We start from the raw sequence: 26000 nt of genomic DNA, 5'->3' as shown, positions 1-26000 counted from the left end.
TTTGCCAAACTGCTAAGTTACTGGTATGTAAACACACCAACATTGGTTGTCAGGTGATGGTGGTGGGACAATATATATATATAATTACTCTTTTACTTGTTTCAGTCATTTGACTGCAACCATGCTGGAGCACTGCCTTTAGTCAAGCAAATCGACCCCAGGACTTATTCTTTGGGAGCCTAGTACTTATTTATTGGTCTCTTTTGCCGAACCGCTAAGTTATGGGGACATAAACACACCAGCATCAGTTGTCAAGCGATGTTGGGAAGACAAACACACACATATATACATATATACAACGGGCTTCTTTCAGTTTCCGTCTACCAAATCCACTCACAAGGCTTTGGTCGGCCCGAGGCTATAGTAGAAGGCACTTGCCCAAGGTGCCACGCAGTGGGACTGAACCCGAAACCATGTGGTTGGTAAGCAAGCTACTTATCACACAGCCACTCCTAATTATATAATTATAACAATAAGGGCACTAATGAATAGCACCACATGCTAGAAATTGACGCCAAATGGCTCTAAGAACTACAGTTACTTGCTCCATTAGCACAGATTGAAAGCAAAGCAAGTGAATAAATAAGATTTTTTTAAAAGAGGTCTAACTATAGATTGATTTCTGGTTTAGAGATGTAAAATCTCCATATCTTCATGAGTATAGTACGACCAGTTATACATAATTATAAACATTTATACATACCAATACGAATATTGCATATCCATAATCATATATATAAATGTTCACATTTATATACAAGCTAAATCTAATTAGCTTGTATATAAATGTGAACATTTGTATATATGATTATGGATATGCGATATTCGTATTGGTATGTATAAATGTTTATAATTATGTATAACTGGTCGTACTATACTCATGAAGGTATGGAGATTTTACATCTCTAAACCAGAAATCAATCTATAGTTAGACCTCTTTTAAAAAAATCTTATTTATTCACTTTCTTCGCTTTCAATCCATGCTAATAGAGCTTGTAACTGTAGTTCTTAGAGCTATTTGGCATCCCTTTCTAGTATATGGCACTGTTCATAAATGCCCTTATTATTATAATTATATATATATAATTCCAGCTGTAGAAACACTGCCAGATCAGACTGGAGCCTGGTGCAGCCTCCTGGCTTCCCAGACCCCGGTCGAACCGTTCAACCCATGCTAGCATGGAAAACGGATGTTAAACGATGCTGATATACTCTTTACTCTCTTACTCTTTTACTCTTTTACTTGTTTCAGTCATTTGACTGTGGCCATGCTGGAGCACCGCTTTAGTCAAGCATATCGACCCCAGTACATATTATTTGGAAGCCTAGTGCTTATTCTATCGATCTCTTTTGCCGAACTGCTAAGCGATATTGGGAGGACAAACACAGACACACAAACATACACACACACACACACACACACACACACACACACACACACATATATATATATATACACATATATACGATGGGCTTCTTTCAGTTTCCGTCTATCAAATCCACTCACAAGACTTTGGTCGACCTGAAGCTATAGTAGAAGACACTTGCCCAAGGTGCCATGCAGTGGGAATGAACCCAGAACCATGTGGTTGGTAAGCAAGCTATTTACCACACAGCCACTCTTGTGCCTATATATATTTGTATTAATTATTATCTATATGGTTCATTACATGCTGGCTACTTGATAAAATCTTATAAAGATTTTATCCTTGATTATTAAATACATACATACATACATACATACATACATACATACATATACGACAGGCTTCTTTCAGTTTCAGTTTACTAAGTTCACTCACAAGGTCAGCCTGAGCTTATAGTAGAAGACACTTGCCTAAGGTGCCATGCAGTGGGACTGAACCTGGAACTATGTGCTTGGGAAGCAAGCTGCTTATTACGCAGCCATTCCTGCGCCTATATTGTTAAAGATTACTATACTCTCTCTTTCATCTATCACCTATCAAATAAAATCAATATTAATTTAAAATAAGTCCTTTTGATATAATTTATTGAGCATAGATTGTCTCCTTTTCCATCTGGTGTAGCCATGTATCTCCTCTACTGCAAGACCACTATTCCTATTCCTCTGTCAGACTCTTACCTTTCAATGTCTCGCATAAAACATTTTCCTCAAACAAGGGGTTTTATCTTGCAAGCTACTTGATAACCTCACCCACGCTAATGACACAAAAAAAGTACCCAGTACACTCAGTAAGATGGTTGGAATTAGGAAGAGCATCCAGCCATAGCAAATTTTACATTGAAGCTTGGCACAGTCCTCTGACCTGTTGGATTCTGTCAAACTGTTCAACCCATATCAACATGGAGTATGGGTGCTAAATGATGATGATGATGATGAACAAGGTTCATAACTTTTTGTATTTTATATAAATCTATTTGAAAAGAAAATAATTTAAATAATCCAGCTTCAATTCTATATATGAAAGTATATCGAATTAAAGTTAAATTAATTAAATAACTAGATTTCAGACATCTTCAAACTTCTAAAATAACTAAATGAAGATGGGGTAATACACTCTTGGCAAATACTTTTGCACCTGACAAAATAAAGGTAGTTTTAAACAAATCTCTGTAATACACATGTGTCTTTATAATTTTGTCTAATATTGAGCATCATTGCTTTATATGTAAACTCTTAGCTATCTCACGTGATTTTTTTTGGTTTCATTTGGCATTGAAAACATTTTGATTTTGCCCATTAGTTATATTGCAGAGTGCCAAAACATTAACTTATTTTTGGACTTAGTTGCTTTCAGTGGATAAGGAATGAATCCTTCTACCGATTAGAACATTAGTTTATTATGGGTAACATTGATTGAAGAACTGATAAATATCAGTCTTTGTCTTAGTTTTTGTTTTTATTTCTTGTTTGAAAGGATTTCTTTATAAAAGGTTTTACTTGTTTTATATTAAGAAAGTAAAACAACAGTTCTCATTGGACACAGGTACCAGCTGTTTGCTTGATTTGCTATGAGTTTGTATCTCATCATCATAGAAAATGCATTATGTATTTTGAGCATGGAAGCTGTTTCTATTTGCATCTACCTTTAAGTCGAATTTACTCAGTTTACCTTTTTGTTGCCGTCGTTCTTTAATTGCACAAGTGTTTTTGTATGCAGATAAATACGTTTGTAAGTTCACAATGAATCACCCGGCTGCTGCAGAGGCAGCATAAATGGAAAATAAACATGATTAAGATAAAGATGGTTTTTATGTTACATGTCCAGTGAATATCCATCTTTCCCATTTTTCTTAAATGTTATTCCAGTTGTTGGTTCTAATAAAATCTGATATAGTAATAAAATAACAATTAATTAACAGTTTATTTTAATAAGTTGAAGTTTCACCTATTGTGTTTCATGTAAGGATTTTGGTTATTTAAGTAAGTAATGAGTTAAACATACTTCAGATGGTAAAAGACTAATTTCAAATGTAGTGGTTAAATATAAGCAACTGAATTGTCTGTTGGTAAATATATTGTAATATTACGATCATTTAAATAAATTGTTCTACAAGGTAATTTCTGTTTTTCCTTAAAGAACTTTTAAACAATATGTTGCATATTTTTTATTTTCAAAATTGATTCCTAAAATTTCTTAATCATTACTTTTTATTTAACTCATTTGATTCAACATAAGATCATCTCTGATTATTTGATACAAAACAACTGTTTTAAATGTTCATATTCAGACAAAACTTGTCATATTTCTTGTTAGAATCTTTTCTTAAATTCTATTTAAAACACAACCTTCATAATGAAAAATATATGTAATTTACTATATCCCTACAAACTCTTCATTACATTCAAAATTAATGAGAAATATGGTAACAAAAAGGTTGGTGGAGTGTAAATATAATGAATTCTATTAAGAAAATATTCTGACATATATTGAAGCTAAACATTATTTGAGTTACAGTGAAGTACTGTAACCTACTAAGTGGAGAGTGTGAGAGGAACTTTTACACTGAATCTAATAATGGAACTTATATAATGCTTAATTAGCTATGAAATCAAAGTAGGATATAGAGCATAGAAGATAGAACCTTTTGTTTTAAGATAATGCTTTTAAAAAAATGAATGTGTTACCACAAACTTTATCAAAATAATGCTTTATCATAGATTAGTTTTGGTTAGTTGTTAAATGACTTATCCTGTATCCAGTCAGTGTGACTAATCTAATTTCTTTTATAAGTTTTTGAAGTCAGTGAAGTCATTACTCTCACTGCTGCTACTGTTGTGATTGCTATTTCAAGCATTTTCTTCATTTATATTTACTGTTCCCAACTGCCACAATCATATTTTAATTTTCATTTTTTAATTGCTTGATGCTAAGTTAAATAATTTGATTTTATTTCTGATCCCTAGATTTTATCATATTGTTTTTTTTTTAGTTGTGTAATTATGGCAGTATTTTTCTGTATTGCTTGTGGATATGTTTATTTTTATTTTGGGGCTCCCCCATAACTATTTTATTGAATGTATGTATTACAGTTTTTGTGTTGGTGATTGTAGTCTTGAATTTCACAAACTGTAATTCTGTCCTTTGGTAGAATTGGCTCCACTGAAGCTTTTATATGTTTATGAAAGTGTTTCTGTTTTATTTGTTGATGATGACAACGATGTGGTTGAAAGATTTTTACCCAGGGATTGTTGAATTTTGGCTTATGAAAAATAATGAGATTTCTGAGGGGAGTTTATTGCACTTAGGTTGGCATGTGGCTCCTTAAAGATCTATAGCGAATTTTATTGTAATGTTATTGTGTCTCGTCTTGTTTAATCTATATTTCTATACCATCAAGTGTTGTGTGCATTGATGTATCTTTAAATGATGGAATTTAAGAGTGTATTAAAGTGTTGTATTTTCACCAATCATTGTACTGAATTTCTTTGTAGTTTCAAAGATTCAATGTACAGCAAAACCCTTAATGCTGCTGGGTATTAATATAAAATAATGATGATGGTAATTCTGGTTTTCTGTGTTAGGCTATGATTTTGGACAGGCTAAAGTCAATTTTTGACATTTTATGTTGTCTCTTTATTTGTGTCTATGTTAACTAGTGGGACTGTGTCACAAATGAGGAGATTCTGAAAAGAGTGAAGTCATGACCACTGCAAGAGATTGTAGCAGAATGTTCATTCCACCTGATTAGCCACATTCTCCATCTGGTTGATCAACAGAACTCAAAAATCGCCATGACTTGGGTACCACCAGTCAGCAATCATAAAAGGGGTAGGCCAAAATCACTTGGTGGTGGACATTTCAAGATGACCTAAAGACAGTCAACATTACATGGAACGCCACCCAATGTACTGAATGGCACAGAAGGACCTAAAGTGAAAGTTGTGTTTGCATTGGGAAGCATACTCAGTATTCTCACTATCTACTGATGTAGTATAGCCCCAAGTCAGTCCTGACTGAGCAGATCTATGATGAAAGACATTCCAGTTGTGACCATCTCGTCTTTTTATATATAGAATATCCAGTATGTCCTTTCTCTTTGGCAAGGTCTAATTTCACAAAATTTGCTTGCTATTTTTAGCAAATTGAGTGACTGTTTAGAGGTTCCCTCATTAGTTCAACTTATTGACTGTTTTGTATTGTTAAGGCTACTTTTTCTGATAAAGACGATTGGCCTACAATAGTCCTATACCAGTGCCACATTAAAAGCACTCATACCGGTGCCGTGTTAAAAGCACCCAGCACACTGTAAAATGGTTGGCATTAGGAAGGGTATCTAGCTGTAGAAATCAAGCCAAATCAGACTGGAACCTAGTGCAACTCTCTAGCATGCCAGCTCTGATCAGACCATCCCAACCATGCCAGTTCTGATCAGACCATCCCAACCATGCCAGCATGGAAAGTGGCTGTTAAAGTATGGTAATGATGATGATTGACATATTACAACCATTGACTTTTGATTCAGAAGTGAAGAGAAAAGAAATTTCTAGTCTTTGTTTGTAATAAAAATGTATATTTCCCAAAATTATATTGCTCAACATTGAGTAAATGAGTTATCTATGCACAATAACATATAGTGGTTCCTCTGTTTATGAACAATTTTTTTGGACATAAATGTCATGGGTTATGAATGATGTCTAGAATAATGAATACACAAGCAGGAACAATGGTTAGCAACAAGCTAAGAGTATCAATGGAAGAACATCAGTTGTTCTCTGACTTTCACTCAGTTCACATCCCTGCATGAATCCACTGTGCCTTGAATTTCCTATTGAGAAAAATAGTTTTGGTTTATGAACATTTCAGGTGATGGACGACCTTCAAGAATGAATTATATTCAGAAACCAAGGTTCCGCTCTATATTTAATTTTGCACTAAAATAATTTTGGTTTCACAACCTCCAGAGAGAATATATAATTCAATAGAGGAATAGCAGTTACAGTTTAGATAGGTCTGTTCATCTTCCTTGAAATCAGAATTTTGAATATGCTATAAAAATATTAGTACTAGTATGTTTTGATATTCTACCTCTGTAATAATTATTTTACAATTCAGTGTTATTGAAGTTGATGATTTCACTAAAAACATGTGGGAAATTTATGAAGCTACACTTAAGCAAGATGATAAAAGAAAGCAGGTTAGTATTTATTTTATTTATCATTTATACAATATAATTATAATGTTACAAGAAGAGAAGTTAGACATTAGAAAAGAAGCTGAGAGTAAGAAGTTTGCCAATGTTCTGTAACATGAGGATCAAAGGCTTGTGGTATTCTAGGTTGCAAGGCAATGTTTGAAAGAAGATTGAGATTTTGTTGAGAAGTGTGTATGGAGTGATAACAGCACTCTTGCTCTCACAGATATTGAAAAGAAAGAGGAATGGAATGCTATTAGAAGAGGTATCAAATGAGAATGCATAGGCGAAAAAAGTGAACCCAACATAGAGATCAATCATTCAAGTTGACAGCAATATGGTGGATTAGGCATGTAAGGAAATGAAGCAGGGGAAGCACCCAGTCCATCGAGAATTACCCATGAGATGCTTAAAATATCTGGTAGAATGGGACATGGGCTAGTCACCCTCATAGTAAATTACATAATACAAGTGGGAGGGTCATACTCAATGACTGGTGTAGATTTTAATCTATTGCTACAGGGGCAAAGAAGATATGTGCTACATGTCAGCCAAAGAGATAATAATCCATGGGATGCATACAGAACAGCAAGAATCCAAATGCTAATGTATCTGCTCATTCTTGCACTTTTGAATTATTATCTATTTGGCAGACATCAACACATAGCGAACAATTTATTTGCTAATTCCTATAAACAAGAGCTCAAGCCCTTGTTAGATTCATCAGTCTAGCAAGGATTCTTTGACTGAGAAGATACACAGTGAGGCCAAAACACCATGGTGTCTCACAGTTCCCTTACACTGGTGAAGCAAGTGTTTTAGGAACACATGTCTAAAGGGAGAAGGTGTTCTCTGATGATGAAAAACAACCGTAATCATGTTTCAATTTGCCAGAATGCATTACAAACATTTCATAATTGACATTTAAAACTACATTATTTATATTATTTTCTTGTATATGTATGTCAAATGCATAATTAAATAGTTTATTACCCCAAATTGTTTGAGAACACTGCTGACTTTACTAGACATCTAAGAGTGACTAGAATACATCTTTTTTCAGTTACTGGGTTTTGTCAAAAAAAAAGAAAAAGAAAAAGGATAGTTTTTCCCTTTGTAGTTCTTTAAATATTTAGTGGTTGGTGATATTTAAATAATTTCCCAATGTTACTTTATTTATTCAAAATTCTTTTTTCTTTCTTTTTTCTTCTCCTGTTTTAGCATGTAAACCTTGGAATATTTCGCAGTGATTACATGCTTCACTGTGACAAAGGATCTTCCAGTCTAGTCATTAAAGATTTTGCTAAACATCTTCAATTAAAGCAGATTGAAATCAATACAATTGCATCTAGTTTTGCCGGTTTAGCAACAAACATGGTTTCTGTACACAGGTATGGTATACTGGGTTTTATTTTTTTATATGCTTTTATTTATTTATTTTTTTACTTTTGAGGCAGTCAAACTCTGAGTCTAGTGATGTCTTAAATCTTTAACATTTAAACCAGCCACATCCACTCAAGTTCATTTTATGTTCAAACTGGTCAGATCCAGTCTCTCACACCTACTCTTCAATGCTATTCTAAAAATAAATAATCACATCATCAAAATTTCGAAGCTACAAGATAATATCTGATTAACAATGTGAATAAGTAAGAATACATTTGACAGAATAATCTGAATGCTAAATGGTTAATGATAAGGCTTGATAAGATTTTTGTTTTTTACACTATTTCATAAATAGTTAACAGTTATGAAGTCTATATTAAATACATTTTTATAGGTAGGTCATAAATTAATATAGTGTAAGTAATCAAGGCAATGCATAAATTAATACAATATAAATAATTAACACATGTTAATACATAAGTTTGATAGTAAGTTAGATATTTTTTTCAACATAAACTCAGACTAATTGGACCTCTGTTAGTTAGTTAACAGTTAATCCATAACATCATCACCATTTAACATCTGCTTTCTATGCTGACATGGGTTGGACAGTTTTATAAGAGCAAGTAAGGCTGGGAGCTGCATTAGATTCTGTTGTCTGATTTAGCATGTTTTCTATGGCAGGATGTTCTTCCTTGTACCAACCACTTTGCAGAATGTACTGGGTGCCTTTTATGTGTGACCAGCATCAGTGATTTTTATATGGTACCAATATCAGTGCTTTTATGTGGCACCAGCACCTGTGCTTTTTATATGGTACGAGCACTGACAGGGTCATTTAGTAACTTGCAAGACAAAAACCACTTCAACTGGGAGTAAGGAGTTATAGTGAGGATGAAGGTGGCTTTGTGCCAGTTTGATGAGAGATTAGAAGTATAAAGAGACAGGAATAGGTGTGTTGCTGAAAAGTAGAGATGTGAATAATCCAGTTGAAAAGGAAGAAGGGTGAATTAGAGAGTAAGATAAGGAGAGCAATAGTGTGAGAAATCATGGTGAAGATGTGTCAGGACATATCATTGCGGGACATTGGGGGTGGTGAGAATAAATGGGTTGATACAGAGAGGCAAATGATGGAGTGAAATATAGGAGAGGTGAGGGCATTGAAGGTGATACCAGATAAGTGAGGTATTAATGGTAAGGAACAACATGGGCAAGAAAAGGTACAGAAAGGCAGTGATTGGAGGAGATAGTAGGTGGGAGAAGATAGTGAGAAATGAAAGTGGTTTGGGGTGGGGAAGGAAGTAACAAAGAAAGCACAGGGATGTAGTATATTCCTATTCTGCTCTCAGGTGATTAAGAAGTGATGGGTGTTAGGGGATGACAGGTGGGAGGAAAATGGTTGATAAAGCAGAGAGGGTACTGGGGGGCATGGGTCAGACCTCCTCACAGTCAAGCATTAACCAAAGTGGTTTAGAATATCAATTCTGCTGTGGTGGACAAGTCTTCTTTACAGCAAAGCACCTCTGTCATTTCCTTCATAAGGCTCAATGTCTTGAGATTGGCCTTCAGTAATTTGTTCCATGTTTTCCTGGGTTTCCCTCTTCCATGAGTTCCATCCACTTTTAGTGATTGGCACTTTTTTATGCAACTGTCTTCATCCATATGCATCCCATGACCAAACCAGCACATCTAATTCCTCATATGCCTAACTTTTCTCTCAATACACTAGCACCCTGTCACACAGGTATACTGATATTGCACACCCAGCAGAGCATACTAGCTTTATTCCTTTCTAGTTTTCATGTCCTCTGCATTCAGGGCCCACATTTCACTACTATGTAGCATTGCTATTTGTACACATATAGTCTTACAATCTTCGTTTCACTTGGAGAGACAAAGAGAGAGAGAGAGAGACCTTTGGTTGCCAACAGAGGTAAAAGCTCCTGAATTTTCTCCAATCTATTCTAGAAATTACACTTTTATTAATCTATATTTACTGAGTGAGTAGCTAACTTGACTTTTTGATACAACATGGTTTTTGGAACTGGTAATATTGTGGAAAAAACATAAATGTAAGCATGAGGACAACCACACACATAAATACCTGCATTTGTGTGTGTGTATGTAATAAAAACAAATGAATGGGTTACCTGATATTACTAAAAATGTTTCAAACAAATAAACTTGTTGATGATCTGTTGATTAACCAACAAGTCACTGCTCACTGTTTATTTTGTAGTCTGATGAATTGGGAGTTATGTAACTTATTACACAGTCTAATCAATTGTATTACACCTGTGATAGAGGTAGACCCAGAAAGACATGGGACAAAGTGGTGGAGCATGATCTTCAAACTTTGAACCTCTCAGAGGCAATGACTGGCGACCAAGACCTTTGGCAATGTGCTATGCTTGAGAAGACCTATCAAACCAAGTGAAATCATAGTCATGGCTGGTGCTGATGTCATGTAACTGGCACCCATGCTAGTGACACGTAAAGAGCACCGTTCAAGCATTGGGCCTCATAGAGACAAAGTGGCTGAGTTCCTTTCGAGTGTTGGGCCTCACAGAGGCAATGACCAAGACCTTTGGCATTATGTTGTGCTTGAGAAGAAGACCCACCAAGCTGAGCAAAATTGCAGTCATGGCAGATACTGGTGTCACACAAATGGCACCTGTGCTGGTGGCATGTAAAAACACCCATTACACTCTCAGAGTGGTTGACAGTAGGAAGGGCATCCAGCCATAGAAAACCATGCAAAATCAAACTGGAGTTTGGTGCAGCATTCCAGCACACCAGCCCTGGTCAAACCGTCTAATCAATGCCAGTATGGACAACAAACGTTAAATGATGATGATGATGATGATTTATATCACTACAAAAACTGTTAATGAGACAAATGTGTCAATAACAGATAACCGGTTCATCTGTTTGTAGTAGGATTTTATACAACTCTTAAGTTTCTATGATGCTTTTGGATGCTAATGGAATTATGGATTACCTAACAACAGTGAACTTCATTCATCAATGCATTCCATGCTAAGATAATGGTTTGCTTGGCTGTCTGTTTTGAGTAATTTTGTATAGCCAAATTGTAGCATGCTTTACTTTGATCCTTTAAGGGTCCCCTGTAATCAAAACTGTATGTATGTATGTATGTATGTATGTATGTATGTATGTATGTATGTATGTATGTATGTATGTATGTATGGATGGATGGATGGATGGTTGGATGGATGGCTGAATGGATGGCTGGATGGGTATGTGGGTCAGTGGGTGGGGTGATAAAGAAATCCCTTCATCATTAATATAAACTAGCTAGCAATGAAAGTCAGTTGATCTTAATATGTTTCTCATCTTGCCTCTTTCTGTCCCACTCTCATCCCACCTCCTCACGACTTCCATCTGCCTTTACATTCATAAAGAGGGCTAAAATATCTAACTTATTCTCAAATTGTGGTTCAGCAAAGAGACAACTCTAATGGTCTGTTAGTTGAACCACTAAGTTACAGGGATGTAAATAAACCTACATCTGTTGTCAAGCAGTGGTGGGGACAAACAAGCACAAAGATAAACATATGATGGGCTTCCACACAGTTTCTATCTATCGATTTAGATGATGTTGCTGGTGTTATATTGATTGTAGCTCTCTGTGTTTTACTATGGCAAGAGTTTGGTTATTCTTAAGCTTATTTATTTGTAACTGGCAACTGGTGTATTATGGACTCAGAGCTAACGACATATGCCAAATATATTGCTCTAATGATGAATAAATTTATAGTCCTTTCTACTAAAGGTACAAGGCTTGAAATTTTGCAGCCGTGTTGATTGTATTGACTCCAGTGGTACTTATTTCATCAACCCTAAAAAGATGAAAGGCAAATTAGACCTTAGCAGAGGTTGACCTTGTCTTTCATACCATGAATTTCATAACATACAAATCATGTACTTAGAAATGTTTATTTTTAATGCAGATATTCAATGGCACTGGCAGGATATTATGAAATTGAAAATCAGGTAAAGATTATTTCTAATTTTTAATGCAACATTAATAGGAGTAGCAATGTTTTTTCCAATGTTATAATGAAATTTCTTAATTTTAGTAATATTAAGAGAGATGAAAATTTCAAATGTATTTTGGTTTCTTTTTAAATGTTATTCTAGTGAAACAATGTAATAAAGAATCAACTACCAGTTTATGGATGTATTATAAAAGGATTTAAGACTATTGACTGTAAAGAGAAAATAATTTATTCTTGTGGTACATCTATTTAAAAATGGCAAAAATAACTCTGATGAAATGCAATATCCTTTTCAGCACTCAAAACTTTTCCCAACTAAGATGCTAATATAGATAATGTAGTTTCAACTAATATAATCACCTACTTTATTTTTATCATCATTATAGGCATAGGTATGGCTATGTGGTTAAAAAGTTTGCTTAGTGTCTTCTATTATAGCCTCAAGCTAACAAATATCTTGTGGATAAAATTTGCAAACTGTATGGAAATTCATTTTATGTCTGTCTGTCTGTTCCTATTTACCTTCACATTGACATCTTATTGAGTATAAATTTAGTAAAGTGAACATGTATTTGCAAGTGATGATAACATAATGTCCTATGGTTGAACTGTTTCAATGTGTGATGACTAGAGGATTAAAGTAATTCCATACTTTAAAAGCAAGGATTGGTGACAGGAAAGGCAATCAGCCTCAAAATACTGTTCTTCATCAGTCTTGTCTGACCTATATCAGAATGGAAAAAGTGGACCTAAAAATGACATCAGGGGCAATGGCTACTGGTATTGCTACATTGATGTGGTGGCTCACATCCTGTTTCACACAAGCCAATGTTGTTGTAGTTGTTGTGGGAGAGCATTAGAGGCAGTTGATGAATCTACTGGATCAAGAAAGAGAGACATTAAACCATTATAACTAGAAATCATTGTTGACTATGTCCAGCAATGTGAGGTAAGTGTTAAGAAAAAATGGATTTTACTTGAGGAAGAAGATGGAATATAGATATTAGCCTGCACAGCAGATATGGGTTCATATATCTTATCTTTCACTTGTTTCAGTTATTGGACTGTAGCCATGCTGGAGCACTATCTTGAAGGGTTTAGTCAGACAAATTGAACCAGTACTTATTTTAAGTCTAGTACTTACTCTAGTGGTCTGTTTGCTGAACCACTACGTTACAGGGACATAAATAAACCTACATGTGTTGTCAAGCATTGGTGGGAACAAATAAGCACAAAGATACACATTCATACATACATACATGATGGCATTCCACACAGCTTCAATTTACCAAATTCCCTCACAGGGTATTAGTCAGCCCAGGGCTATAGTAGAAGATCTTGTCTTAGATACCATGCAGTAGGACTGAACCTGAAAGCAAGTGGTTGTAGGGCAAGATTCTTAATCACACAGCCATGCCTTTTACACATATGTATGTATGTATGCATATTTATGTGTGTATATTTGTGCACGTGTATATGTGTGTATGTATGTGTGTGTGTGTGTATCAGTGGCGACTCTGGCACTCAGGCTGTTTGGGCTTAGCTTGAGTATAAATTTAGTAAAGTGAACATGTATTTGCAAGTTGATTTAATTTCTGAAAACACTGACTTCAAGTATGCAATTGCAGCCAATAACTTGGGTTCCTTTTATTGAGCATAGTCGCAGTTTATTTATTTTCATTCAGCATTTGGCGATCGTCTTGGAGGTGCCATGTGTCAAAAAATATCATTCATAGCAGACGTTCTCTTGACATCGTTCACACACGCCTTACTCGGGCTCAGAAGTTACAGCCTGAGTTGTTATCTGTAGTTGTAAAAATCAAAAGTAATTCAAATTCAATGTTTTATTAAAGCTATAAATTTCTCTAGAGATTAGGATTTAAATTCCAATCTATGAAAAGTTTCCATTCTATAATAGAAGGAAAAATTACCCAGCAACTCGGGCTAATACGAATGAGCCTGGTAGGTGTAAAAGACTCACTGGCATCTCTTATCAAGAGTACAGGCGACAGTCATATTGCCAATGTTTGTTGTGCACTCCGCTGTAGTTATTTGATTGCTATTGTTCTGTGCATCTGTGTGTAAAGATCACTTGTGTTTTGCAGGATTGCTTTATTTTTATATTTAACTTAGAAATGGAATAAGACATAGTGCTAGATATAAAAAAATAAGCCATTTGGGGCAAGAAATAAAGCAGAAAAACATGAAATTCTTTGAGCAGGCATGGCTTTTATGCAAAATCTGTGATGAGCATGAGTGATGTTCATGACCTGGAGTCACCTCTGATAAATATGCATATATATATATGTGTGTGTGTGTGTGTGTATTTATATGTATCTGTGTGTGTATATATCTCTCTCTTTCTCTCTCTTTCTATATATATATATATATATGTATGTATATATGTATCTGTGTATATATATATGTATGTATATATGTATCTGTGTATATATATATATGTATGTATATATGTATCTGTGTATATATATATATATCTGTGTATATATACATATATATATATATGTGTGTGTGTATGTGTGTGTGTGTATATATATATGTGTGTGTGTATATATCTGGGCCAACCTCACCCGTGCTGAATCAATCGCCCTTCATGACCTCTTGCCATAACATCGTCATCAAGCCGGCAGACAAAGATGGAGCAGCAGTGGTGTGGCACGCGGACCTATACAGAAAGGAAGTGCTCAGCCAACTTCAAAATCCCCTCTTCTATTGCTTCCTTCCCTCCGACCCCACCTCCTCCTACCAACAGCGCATGTCCTCCACCATCCATGACCTCATCTCCTCTTCTGCTTTCCCCCTGCTACCATAAACCTCATCGTCCGAACATCCCATACCTCCACCATCTATTTCCTTCCCAAAATACATAAACCTAACAACCCTAGCCACCCCATTGTTTCTGCTTGCAATTGCCCCACCGAACTCATTTCAAAATACCTTGAGTGCATCCTGTCCCCTTTAATTGCTGCCCTTCCATCCCACATACATGACACTAATCGCGTCCTTCACATCTTCAATTCCTTTTCCTTTCCTCCTAGCCCCTCACACCTCCTCTTCACCTTGGACATCAAATACCTATACAAGGTGATTCCCCTCAACGATGGTCTCTTAGCCATCCAATACTCAGGGTAACCTCAACCATTACCCTGACCCCACACCCAGCACCTCCACCCTTCTTCATCTGGTAGAGCTTGTCCTCACCCTCAACTGCTTTATGTTCGCCGGGGAAACATACCAACAAGTGTCTGGGGTCACGATGGGAACAAGAATAGGCCCCAATTTCGCCAACCTATTTGTTGGTCACATTAGGGCCCAAGTCTTTTCCCAATTCTCCGGGCCGACCCCAGAACTGTACGGTTGCTACATAGACAACTGTATAGGTGCCACCTCCCTCTCCGGTGAACAACTCTGCCTTTTCATCTCTTTCCTCTCTAACTTCCACCCCTCTCTCCAATTTACTTCTACCATTTCTAACACTTTGGTTAACTTCCTAGATATATCTCTCTTACCATTGACCTCCCCTCCCACTCTCTCACCACCTCCGCCTTCTTCAAACCAATAGATTCCCACCTCTACCTCAACTTCACCTCCTCCCATCCCTTCCATACCAAACAGGCCATTCCCTACTCCCAGTTCCTCTGCCTCTGATGCTTGTGCAGCAGGGACCAGGATTTTGAAACCCAGTCCCAGTACCTTGCCCACCTGTTCATGCTTCAAGGATACCCCTCAACCCTTGTCCAAACCACTCTCACCCGTGCTCATTGAATTGATTGCACACACCCCTCTCTCCTTCCCTACCCAATTCCCTAATCGCACCCCCTTTTCCCCTTCTTTTCTACCTCTCTACCCTACCCCTTCTTCATCACCCACCCCATTTCCCCCAACTCACCCTTGTCCTCCTTTAAATGTGCCCAATACCTATGCGATCTACTGGTCTGTAGCACCTCCTCTTCCTCCAGCCCCACCCGGATCCTTCCCATGCTCCAGATCCTGCTGTCACACCTGCCCCTTCATCACCAACACCACCTCCCTCACTGGTTCCAACCAGTACACTCTTCCCATCACAAATTTCTTCTCTTGCACCTCTTCTAGCCTCATGTACTGTATTAGAAGCAACCTCTGTGGTAAACTATATGTGGGCCACACAGGCTGCTGGCTGGCCAGGCTATGTTTGAACACCCCTGTTGCCTGTCACTTCCACTTAGCCAACCACTCCCCCTATAATATTTTCATCTTTGGCCTTGCTCTGCACCACAGATCCACACACTCATGACTCTGCCTGGAACAGTGTTATATTTTTAATCTACAAACAACTCTCCCCTTCAGACTAAACACAACCCCCCTCCTCCTAATGACTACCTCTACAACCTCCTGCAACTAGCAACTCTATTTACTTTTTTGTTTTTAATTGCGCCAGTTTATATTGTATTAACTTCTTTATCCCCTATCAACCTTATTTTCTCATTTATTACATTTCATTTTATTTTTAAATACATGTACATACACACATACATACATATACACACACGAAAAAATGCATGTACTGACGCACACACATATACCTCCCACACACACCTCCCACACATACCACACACATACAACACACATACATGCACGTACACACACATACATCCACATACACATATACACACCTTCACATACACATGGACACGTGCATACACGTGCACATGTGCATACATGCACACACACAAACATGCATGCACACAGTAATGCACATATACCTCCACATAATACACCCCCATACAAACACACACATACGCACTCACACACACATACACATGCACAGGAATGCATATATGTACATACATACACACAACCACACACACATATACACATGCACACACACATATGTGCATACATATATATTATATATATATATACCCATATGTAAATAGATATATATATATATATATAATATATATATATATATATATCTATTTACATATGGGTAGATATATTATATATATATATATATATATATACACCCATATGTAAATATATATATAGACAAAGCCATTAGTGCAAAGAGACGGGCCTGGAAAGCCTGGAGGGATGGGGGCAGCAGGGAACTGTACCAGGTAGCCAAAAGGGAGGCTGGGCGGCAGGTATACATAGCCAAAGATGTAGCAGAAAAGAAGAAGTTTGCCAATGTCCAGCGACGTGAGGACCAAAGAGCTGAGGTATTTCGGATTGCCAGACAGTGTGTCAGAGAAAATAGTGATGTTACAGGAGAGAAATGTGTCCGCATGGATGATGGGGCACTTGCTTTTACTGTTAGTGAAAAGAAAGAGGCTTGGAGAAGCCATTATGAAAGACTGCTGAATGAGGAGAATGAATGGGAGGAGGAGAGCCTGCCAACTGTTGACCCAGTAGAGGGACCAGCTACCCGAATAGACAGCTCCCTTGTAGTTAAGGCAATTAAGGATATGAAACCAGGTAAAGCCCCCGGCCCATCAGGAATCACTGCTGAGATGCTTAAAACAGCTGGCTATGTGGGCTATGGCCTAGTCACCCGCATTGTAAACCAGGTAGTTCATAATGGAGTCATACCCGATGACTGGCGTAGCAGCACCATAGTCAACTGCTACAAGGGTAAGGGTGATGCTCTAGATAGAAATAACTACATGGGTATCAAACTGTTGGATCAGGTGATGAAGGTCACAGAGAGGGTCATAACCCATCTCAAGCACATGCATCATACAATCTACCTTTCGCTCTGAGGGAGAGACCCTTTGTCGCCAGTAGGGGTAGGAGCTTTCTGAACTTTGCCCAGGCTATTCGTATTCTAGTGGTAATACTCTCTGTGCATCCACCTCCACTACTAACTTGGTCACCCAGGTAGCGGAGACTATCAACTACTTCTAGTTTCTCTCCCTGGAGTGTGATGGAATCTGTTTTCTGAGTGTCTGTGGTGTCTATTGTCCCTGTGCATCTGCCGCACATCAAAGCTATCTTATCTGTTAATTTCCCTTTAATGTTGCTGCACCTCTTGTGCGTCCATAGCTTACATTGGGTGCATCTTAGGGAGTTTCTACCTACACCTTTCCTACAGATCGAGCAGGGCCACCTGCCCAAGGGGGTGTGTGCTGAGTTCGCCTTTCTGCTTACTATAACTTTGGTCTTTGCTACATTTACTCTAAGGCCCTTTGATTCTAACCCTTGCTTCCACACCCGAAATTTCTTTTCTAGTTCCGGTAGTGATTCTGCTATGAGAGCCAGGTCATCAGCATAGAGGAGCTTCCAGGGGCATCCTGTTTTGAATTCCTCTGTTATTGCCTGGAGGACTATGATGAATAAAAGGGGACTGAGGGCTGAGCCTTGGTGCACACCTACTTCTACCCGGAATTCTTCACTATATTCGTTGCCAATCCTAACCTTGCTGACAGCCTCTCTGTATAGAGCCTGTACAGCCCTTATTAGCCATTCGTCAATCTCCAGTTTTCGCATTGACCACCAGATAAGGGAACGGGGAACCCTGTCAAAGGCTTTCTCCAAGTCCACAAAAGCTATGCAGTTCGGTTTTGTGCCGGGTAGAAGCACCACTGATGCTATATTGCTGGTCCGACAACTGCAGGAGAAGTACCTAGCTAAAGATAAACCCCTCTACATAGCTTTTGTGGACTTGGAGAAAGCCTTTGACAGGGTTCCCCGTTCCCTTATCTGGTGGTCAATGCGGAAACTGGAGATTGATGAATGGCTAATAAGGGCTGTACAGGCTCTATACAGAGAGGCTGTCAGCAAGGTTAGGATTGGCAACGAATATAGTGAAGAATTCCGGGTAGAAGTAGGTGTGCACCAAGGCTCAGCCCTCAGTCCCCTTTTATTCATCATAGTCCTCCAGGCAATAACAGAGGAATTCAAAACAGGATGCCCCTGGAAGCTTCTCTATGCTGATGACCTGGCTCTCATAGCAGAATCACTACCGGAACTAGAAAAGAAATTTCGGGTGTGGAAGCAAGGGTTAGAATCAAAGGGCCTTAGAGTAAATGTAGCAAAGACCAAAGTTATAGTAAGCAGAAAGGCGAACTCAGCACACACCCCCTTGGGCAGGTGGCCCTGCTCGATCTGTAGGAAAGGTGTAGGTAGAAACTCCCTAAGATGCACCCAATGTAAGCTATGGACGCACAAGAGGTGCAGCAACATTAAAGGGAAATTAACAGATAAGATAGCTTTGATGTGCGGCAGATGCACAGGGACAATAGACACCACAGACACTCAGAAAACAGATTACATCACACTCCAGGGAGAGAAACTAGAAGTAGTTGATAGTTTCCGCTACCTGGGTGACCAAGTTAGTAGTGGAGGTGGATGCACAGAGAGTATTACCACTAGAATACGAATAGCCTGGGCAAAGTTCAGAAAGCTCCTACCCCTACTGGCGACAAAGGGTCTCTCCCTCAGAGCGAAAGGTAGATTGTATGATGCATGTGTGCGAACTGCCATGCTTCACGGTAGTGAAACATGGGCTGTGACTGCAGAGGACATGCGTAGACTTGAAAGAAATGAAGCTAGCATGATCCTCTGGATGTGTAATGTCAGTGTGCACGCACGACAGAGTGTAAGCACCCTGAGAGAAATGCTAGATATAAGAAGCATCAGATGTGGTGTGCAAGAGCAACGCTTGCGATGGTATGGTCATGTGCTGCAGATGGATGAGGAGAGATGTGTGAAGAAGTGTCACTCCCAAACAGTTGAAGGTATCAGGGGGAGAGGTAGACCCAGGAAGACATGGGATGAGGTAGTCAAGCATGACCTCAGAGCGTTGGGCCTCACTGAGGCAATGGTGAAGGACCGAAATCTCTGGAGATATGCTGTGACTGCAAAGACCCGGGCTGCTTCCTGTATCAGTTCCGCATAGCCCCTGCCCATTCAAAGTACCCCAGATCCCAGAACGTCCCGCTGTGCTTGAGGAGACCTGTTGAGTCAAGTACATGAACATGAACGTCGAAATAAATATCAATGGAAATAGTAGTGATGCCTGTGCCGGTGGCACATAAAAAGCACTATCCGAACGTGGCCGATGCCAGCGCCGCCCCGACTGGCTTCTGTGCCGGTGGCACATAAAAAGCACCATCCGAACGTGGCCAATGCCAGCGCCGCCCCGACTGGCTCCTGTGCCGGTGGCACATAAAAAGACCATCCAAACGTTGCCAGCGCCGCCTTGGCTGGCTTCCGTGTCGCTGACACGTTAAAAGCTCCAACCGATCGTGACCGATGCCGGACCCCACCCTGGCACCCGTGCAGGTGGCACGTAAAAAGCACCCACTACACTTGCGGAGTGGTTGGCGTTAGGAAGGGCATCAAGCTGTAGAAACTATGCCAGATCAGACTGGAGCGTGGAGCAGCCCCTGGCTTCCCAGACCCTGGTCGAACTGTCCAACCCGTGCTAGCGTGGAAAACAGACGTTAAACGATGATGATGATGATATATATACCCATATATACACTTTCGAGTGCTACTGGTAACATGTAACCGAGTAGAACCTGTTGCATGTTTGGGCCATCGGCGACTAAACCGGCAATCCCATCAAGCTTGCTTGGTGAGGAGTGTGTTTACTGGACACCCTGCGGGATGAAAAACAAACCCGTCAAAGGGCGGAGGGACTCTTGAGAGTCAACGGCCATACAATAAATGTGTAATTTTTTTTTCCTTAAGGCTTAAGGCTGTATCATGCGCGGGGACATAGAAATAATCGGACTAAATACCCGATTGCGCGGTTAAACCATTGCGAGTGAAGGACTCCTTCCCTTTGTTAGGGCATCCTTCTAGGAGAAGGTAACTCAGGTAACTGGGATAACTCCGACATAAAACCTGCGGCTCAGTGGTTACCGATGATGTTGACTTGTTCTTCTATTTGGATTATGGCTGCTGTTGCTTAGTGAGTGGGATTGACTCAGTGCACAGCCTTTCCTCACTTTAAAAAAAATCTTCTTGCACAGGCATTGCATAATAACATTGTTCATGATTGTTGATGGTGCTATGAGTCTCAACTGAATAGCTGGCTGTAGCCTTAAAAAGCAAATAAAAGTCACATTCGACGGTTTTTTTTTTCTCTATTTTGTTGCACACACGCATTTTTACTAATACATACGCGGTGAAGCTACACTTTAGCATCGTATTTTTACGTTCGCTATTTCCAGTAAATATCGGTACTTAGTTGTGCCATTTATTTACTAATTTGTGTATTTTTCCCTCACGGGCTACTTTTTACTGGAAGGCAATACTTTGTATTGCATTACTGATATTTTGAAACTTCTTCACCATTACTCGTACTGTTAGCATTCCGTATTTCAGTCGAGTGTGTTAGTATTTATGTGGTAACATCGTAGTTTCGTCTTGGTATATGTTTGGCTGAAGAAGGTAAAGCAAATATGGGTGAGAGACATATCTTGCAAAACCTGAAACCTGCAGGTACCACATTATCCATTTTCCGGGTGTTTCATCTTTCAGATGTTCTCCCTGGAGGTAAGACGGTTTTTTTTTTTTTTTCTCTATTTTGTTGCACACACGCATTTTTACTAATACATACGCGGTGAAGCTACACTTTAGCGTCGTATTTTTACGTTCGCTATTTCCAGTAAATATCGGTACTTTGTTGTGCCATTTATTTACTAATTTGTGTATTTTTCCCTCACGGGCTACTTTTTACTGGAAGGCAATACTTTGTATTGCATTACTGATATTTTGAAACTTCTTCACCATTACTCGTACTGTTAGCATTCCGTATTTCAGTCGAGTGTGTTAGTATTTATGTGGTAACATCGTAGTTTCGTCTTGGTATATGTTTGGCTGAAGAAGGTAAAGCAAATATGGGTGAGAGACATATCTTGCAAAACCTGAAACCTGCAGGTACCACATTATCCATTTTCCGGGTGTTTCATCTTTCAGATGTTCTCCCTGGAGGTAAGACGGTTTTTTTTGTTTTTTTTCTCTATTTTGTTGCACACACGCATTTTTACTAATACATACGCGGTGAAGCTACACTTTAGCGTCGTATTTTTACGTTCGCTATTTCCAGTAAATATCGGTACTTAGTTGTGCCATTTATTTACTAATTTGTATATATATATATATATATATCTCCATATGTACATATATATGTATAGCAATATGTACGTACATATATATAAACGATGATGATGATATATATATATATATATATCTCCATATGTACATATATATGTATACCAATATGTACGTACATATATATATATATATATATATATGTATATATATATATATCTCCATATGTACATATATATGTATACCAATATGTACGTACATAATATATATGTATATATATATGTATATATATATATATCTCCATATGTACATATATATGTATACCAATATGTACGTACATATATATATATGTATATATATATATATGTATATATATATATATATATATATATATATATATATATATATATATATATATATATACATACCTAGCATCATAGCATCATAAGTTTGAAATATCTATAAAACCATCAAAAACTTGTTTATTTTAATGTTTTTTTTATTTATTATTGGTGTTGCTTAATATGCTTTGCTAAAATTGCTGTTTCTTTTCAGATATCATCAGAAAAATGTAATTAAAATTCATTAAAATGACAGGTCTATCGGACTTTGAAAGAGGTTAAATTGTTGGTGGTTGGATGGCAGGTGCTAGCATAGCAAAAACAGCTGAAATATTTGGTGTATCAAGAAGTACTGTCTCGAAAGTATTGATAGCCCTTGAGAGAGAGGGAAAAACCTCGTTGTTGAAACAAAACTCTAGATAGGGACTGTCAGATTCTTACACAAATTATTTGAAAGGATCACAAAAGTACAGCTCCCAAAATTACTGCAGAGCTTAATGACTACCTCAAGAACCCAGTTTCCACAAAAGCTGTTTGCCAGGAGCTGCACAAAGCCGGATTTCACAAGAGGGCTGCAATCAGAAAACCACTACTTTCAAAAACAAACATTGCAAAGGATTTGGAGTGGAGTAAAAACCTACAAAATTGGTTCCTAGAGCAGTGAAAGAATGTTATTTTCTTGGACGAGTCATCCTTTACCTTATTTCCGACCACCGGCCAAGTATACATGTGGAGACAGCCAAAAGAAGCCTTTGACCCAGACTACCTTCTCCCAACTGTTAAACATGGATGAGGATCTGTGATGATCTGGGGGTTGTATCTTGAGTCCACCAGCCCAATGGTTTCCTTTCATGGCAGAATTAATAGTCAAAACTATTTAAGCATCTTATCTGATCAAATTCATCCTATGGTTGCGGAACTGTTTCCGGAGAGAAATGCAATCTTTCAGGATGATAATGCACCAATTCACACAGCTAAAATCGTTACTGAATGGCATGAGGAACATTCTAGTGAAACTGATCATCTTATCTGGCCACCACAGTCCCCAGATCTCAATATTATTGAACATTTATGGTGCATTTTAGGAAAACAAGTAAGGATTTGATATCCTCCACCATCACCACTACAGGAAGTGGAGAGAGTTTTAGCTGAAGATTGGGCAAAAATTTATTTGGAAACAATTCAAACTTTGTATGAGTCCATACCTTGTAGAATTCAAGCTGTAATTACTGCCAAAGGCAGTCCTACTCCATGTTTGAAATTGTAAGGTGTTTCTATTATTTTGTCCAACCCCTGTAAATATATATATATATATATATATATATATATTTATGAGAAACAAGAACGAAAATGCTACTCTCTTGTTTTTCATAAATATCTACTTACTCATGTGTTACCTCTACAAATCTTTTCAATTATATATATGATTTTCTTTGTGCAGGAGATCCTTGAGACATGTAATTTATTTTAAGGGTTACACAAGGGTAAAAAGGTTGAGAAACACTGGTATAGACACATAAATCTGATTCTAAATCATTCTGTCTTTTATTTGTTATACTTAATCGCATTAAATATTTACATGACAAACATGTTTTTCTTCCTCCCCATCTCTCCTCCTTCTGTTATCAGACTGTTTTTCTCCTTCCAGTTGTACTCTTTTTCTCTTATCTCTTCAATGCTATATCTCATGTTTTTCACTTGTAGGTTCCTAACAATAATCCAGCAAATGGACTTGCTAGAGGAATGGTTGAAGCATGGAATTTTTATGGTAAAGCAAAGTAAGTAACTTTTTGTTATTTACTGTTGCAAGCTCAAGCCTTCACAATATTTACAACTGCATATGAAGACAGTTCAACAGCTACATCTACAACACCATCTTCAAAAAGTACATGAGCCAATATCGTGCTTGTATGTAGTGGTTTGACTTGCTAGAAATAGCAACCAAACTCAAATCATACCCTACCATCTTCAAAAAACACATCAGAAAATATTTAGAATGCCTTTGGTTACCCGTCTCCTTGATAAAGGCTCATTTAAAGCTAAACAATAACAATACTCTTAATAAGCAGATGTTATTATTCTAGACAAGACTATGAAAAATATTTAGTGAAATATTTCAGAAATAATTAATTTTTAATCATAATTTCATGCTATTTTTGTATTTTCATATACTATTATATAAGGTATAAAACTTTGAATGACCAATAATAATAATTGATTTATTGATCTGGGTTGAATTGCAGATGAAAAAAATAATATGTAAATTTTTTTGAACAATTCTTCTTTTATCATTTATTGATATGTGAAAAGATGTTATTCCTACAGATTTTCTATTGTATTTAGGGCCAGAAAATCTGTAGGGAAAATCAATGGAGATATACTTAAAAGTGATTAAATCGTACTACTAACAAAGTAGGATACAGTATTGAGTTGTAAACCTTTAGTATATCATGGCTGCAAAACAACACATGGTATCCCTACCAGCAATTAATGGGAAAAGTTTGGTTTCATAAGGTTGAAATTTAGTTTAATACTGCTCTATGCTTCACTGAAAACCAAGTTTTAAAACGTAAAATATGTGTAATTTATGTTGCTGTGGTAAGAATTATTCTGATTAACCTTAGTAAAACTTGAAAATATTGTTAGACATGCAATTTTAGACATGTTATAATACTTCATATTTGTTTTGTATGCATTTACTATTTAGAATTTATTACATTTAAGAAATGTTCTTTATTTTATAATTATGTTGCAGTTCGGTAGTTCTGTTTATAGTTTCATCTTGTGAACGAAATATATTTGACCAAAAATTAGTGGAACATGCCATTTTTGAAATCAATCCTAAAATATCAATCATTCGTCAATCATTGGAAGATATTTGTCAGAATGGATATTTGAATGAAGAAAATAAGCTTATTATGTGAGTTTTAGTTTTATAATTTTCTTGAGTTCTATATTACAAAATGGAAATACTCATACATATGTTTAAGTCACAAACACATTCATATGTGTGCACAAATTTGTATATGTCTTAAGTCAATTATATCGACCCCGGTGTTCTAAAGCCATTTAATGGTAATTATCTTTCCTTTGTATACCTTTTCTAATTTACTAAAGATGTTCTGAAGCTATGGTAAGTGTATATGTTTACCTGTTTTTCATATTTATTATGGCAGTGCATTTATCAGGCTAAGCATTATATATTGTATTAAAACACTGAAATAAAATCCTATTACAAATGGATAATTACTAAAAATCAACTATGCTAGTGGTGGTGTGTGGTTATTGTGAATTGATTCAGAAAATCAAAAAACAAAAAATATGAAAGTGGGATGTTTTGGATGTACTATGAGCAGAAAACTCTAAGATTTTAGATAGTACCATTACTGTGTTACAGAACATCAATGAAACTGCTGGAATTTCCTTTTTTTTCAAGGCATATCAACATATCCCAATTTATATTTGTTCCTTATGTTCAAATTTTGAACTAAAAGTATTAGATTGGTTATAATTTTCCTGTTTCAAACCCATAACTTTATAATTATGTTTCAGTATAATTAAAATCATTAAC

General features: G+C 37.2%; 1 protein-coding gene across 1 annotated transcript in view; it reads left to right on the top strand.

Moving 5' to 3' along the window:
* LOC115211101 (glutathione synthetase) overlaps positions 1-26000 on the top strand; it is a 51195-nt gene that overhangs the window by 8961 nt on the left and 16234 nt on the right. Inside the window, exons 3-7 of the mRNA XM_029780004.2 lie at positions 6540-6621; positions 7840-8009; positions 11979-12021; positions 24134-24207; positions 25185-25349. Of these exons, the coding sequence (XP_029635864.1) occupies positions 6540-6621; positions 7840-8009; positions 11979-12021; positions 24134-24207; positions 25185-25349 (534 nt within the window). The remainder of the gene's footprint in view (positions 1-6539; positions 6622-7839; positions 8010-11978; positions 12022-24133; positions 24208-25184; positions 25350-26000) is intronic.

Source organism: Octopus sinensis, linkage group LG1 (genome assembly GCF_006345805.1).
Source record: "Octopus sinensis linkage group LG1, ASM634580v1, whole genome shotgun sequence".
Classification (NCBI taxonomy): Eukaryota; Metazoa; Mollusca; class Cephalopoda; order Octopoda; family Octopodidae; genus Octopus; species Octopus sinensis.
This window is presented reverse-complemented; position numbering and strand designations above follow the sequence as displayed.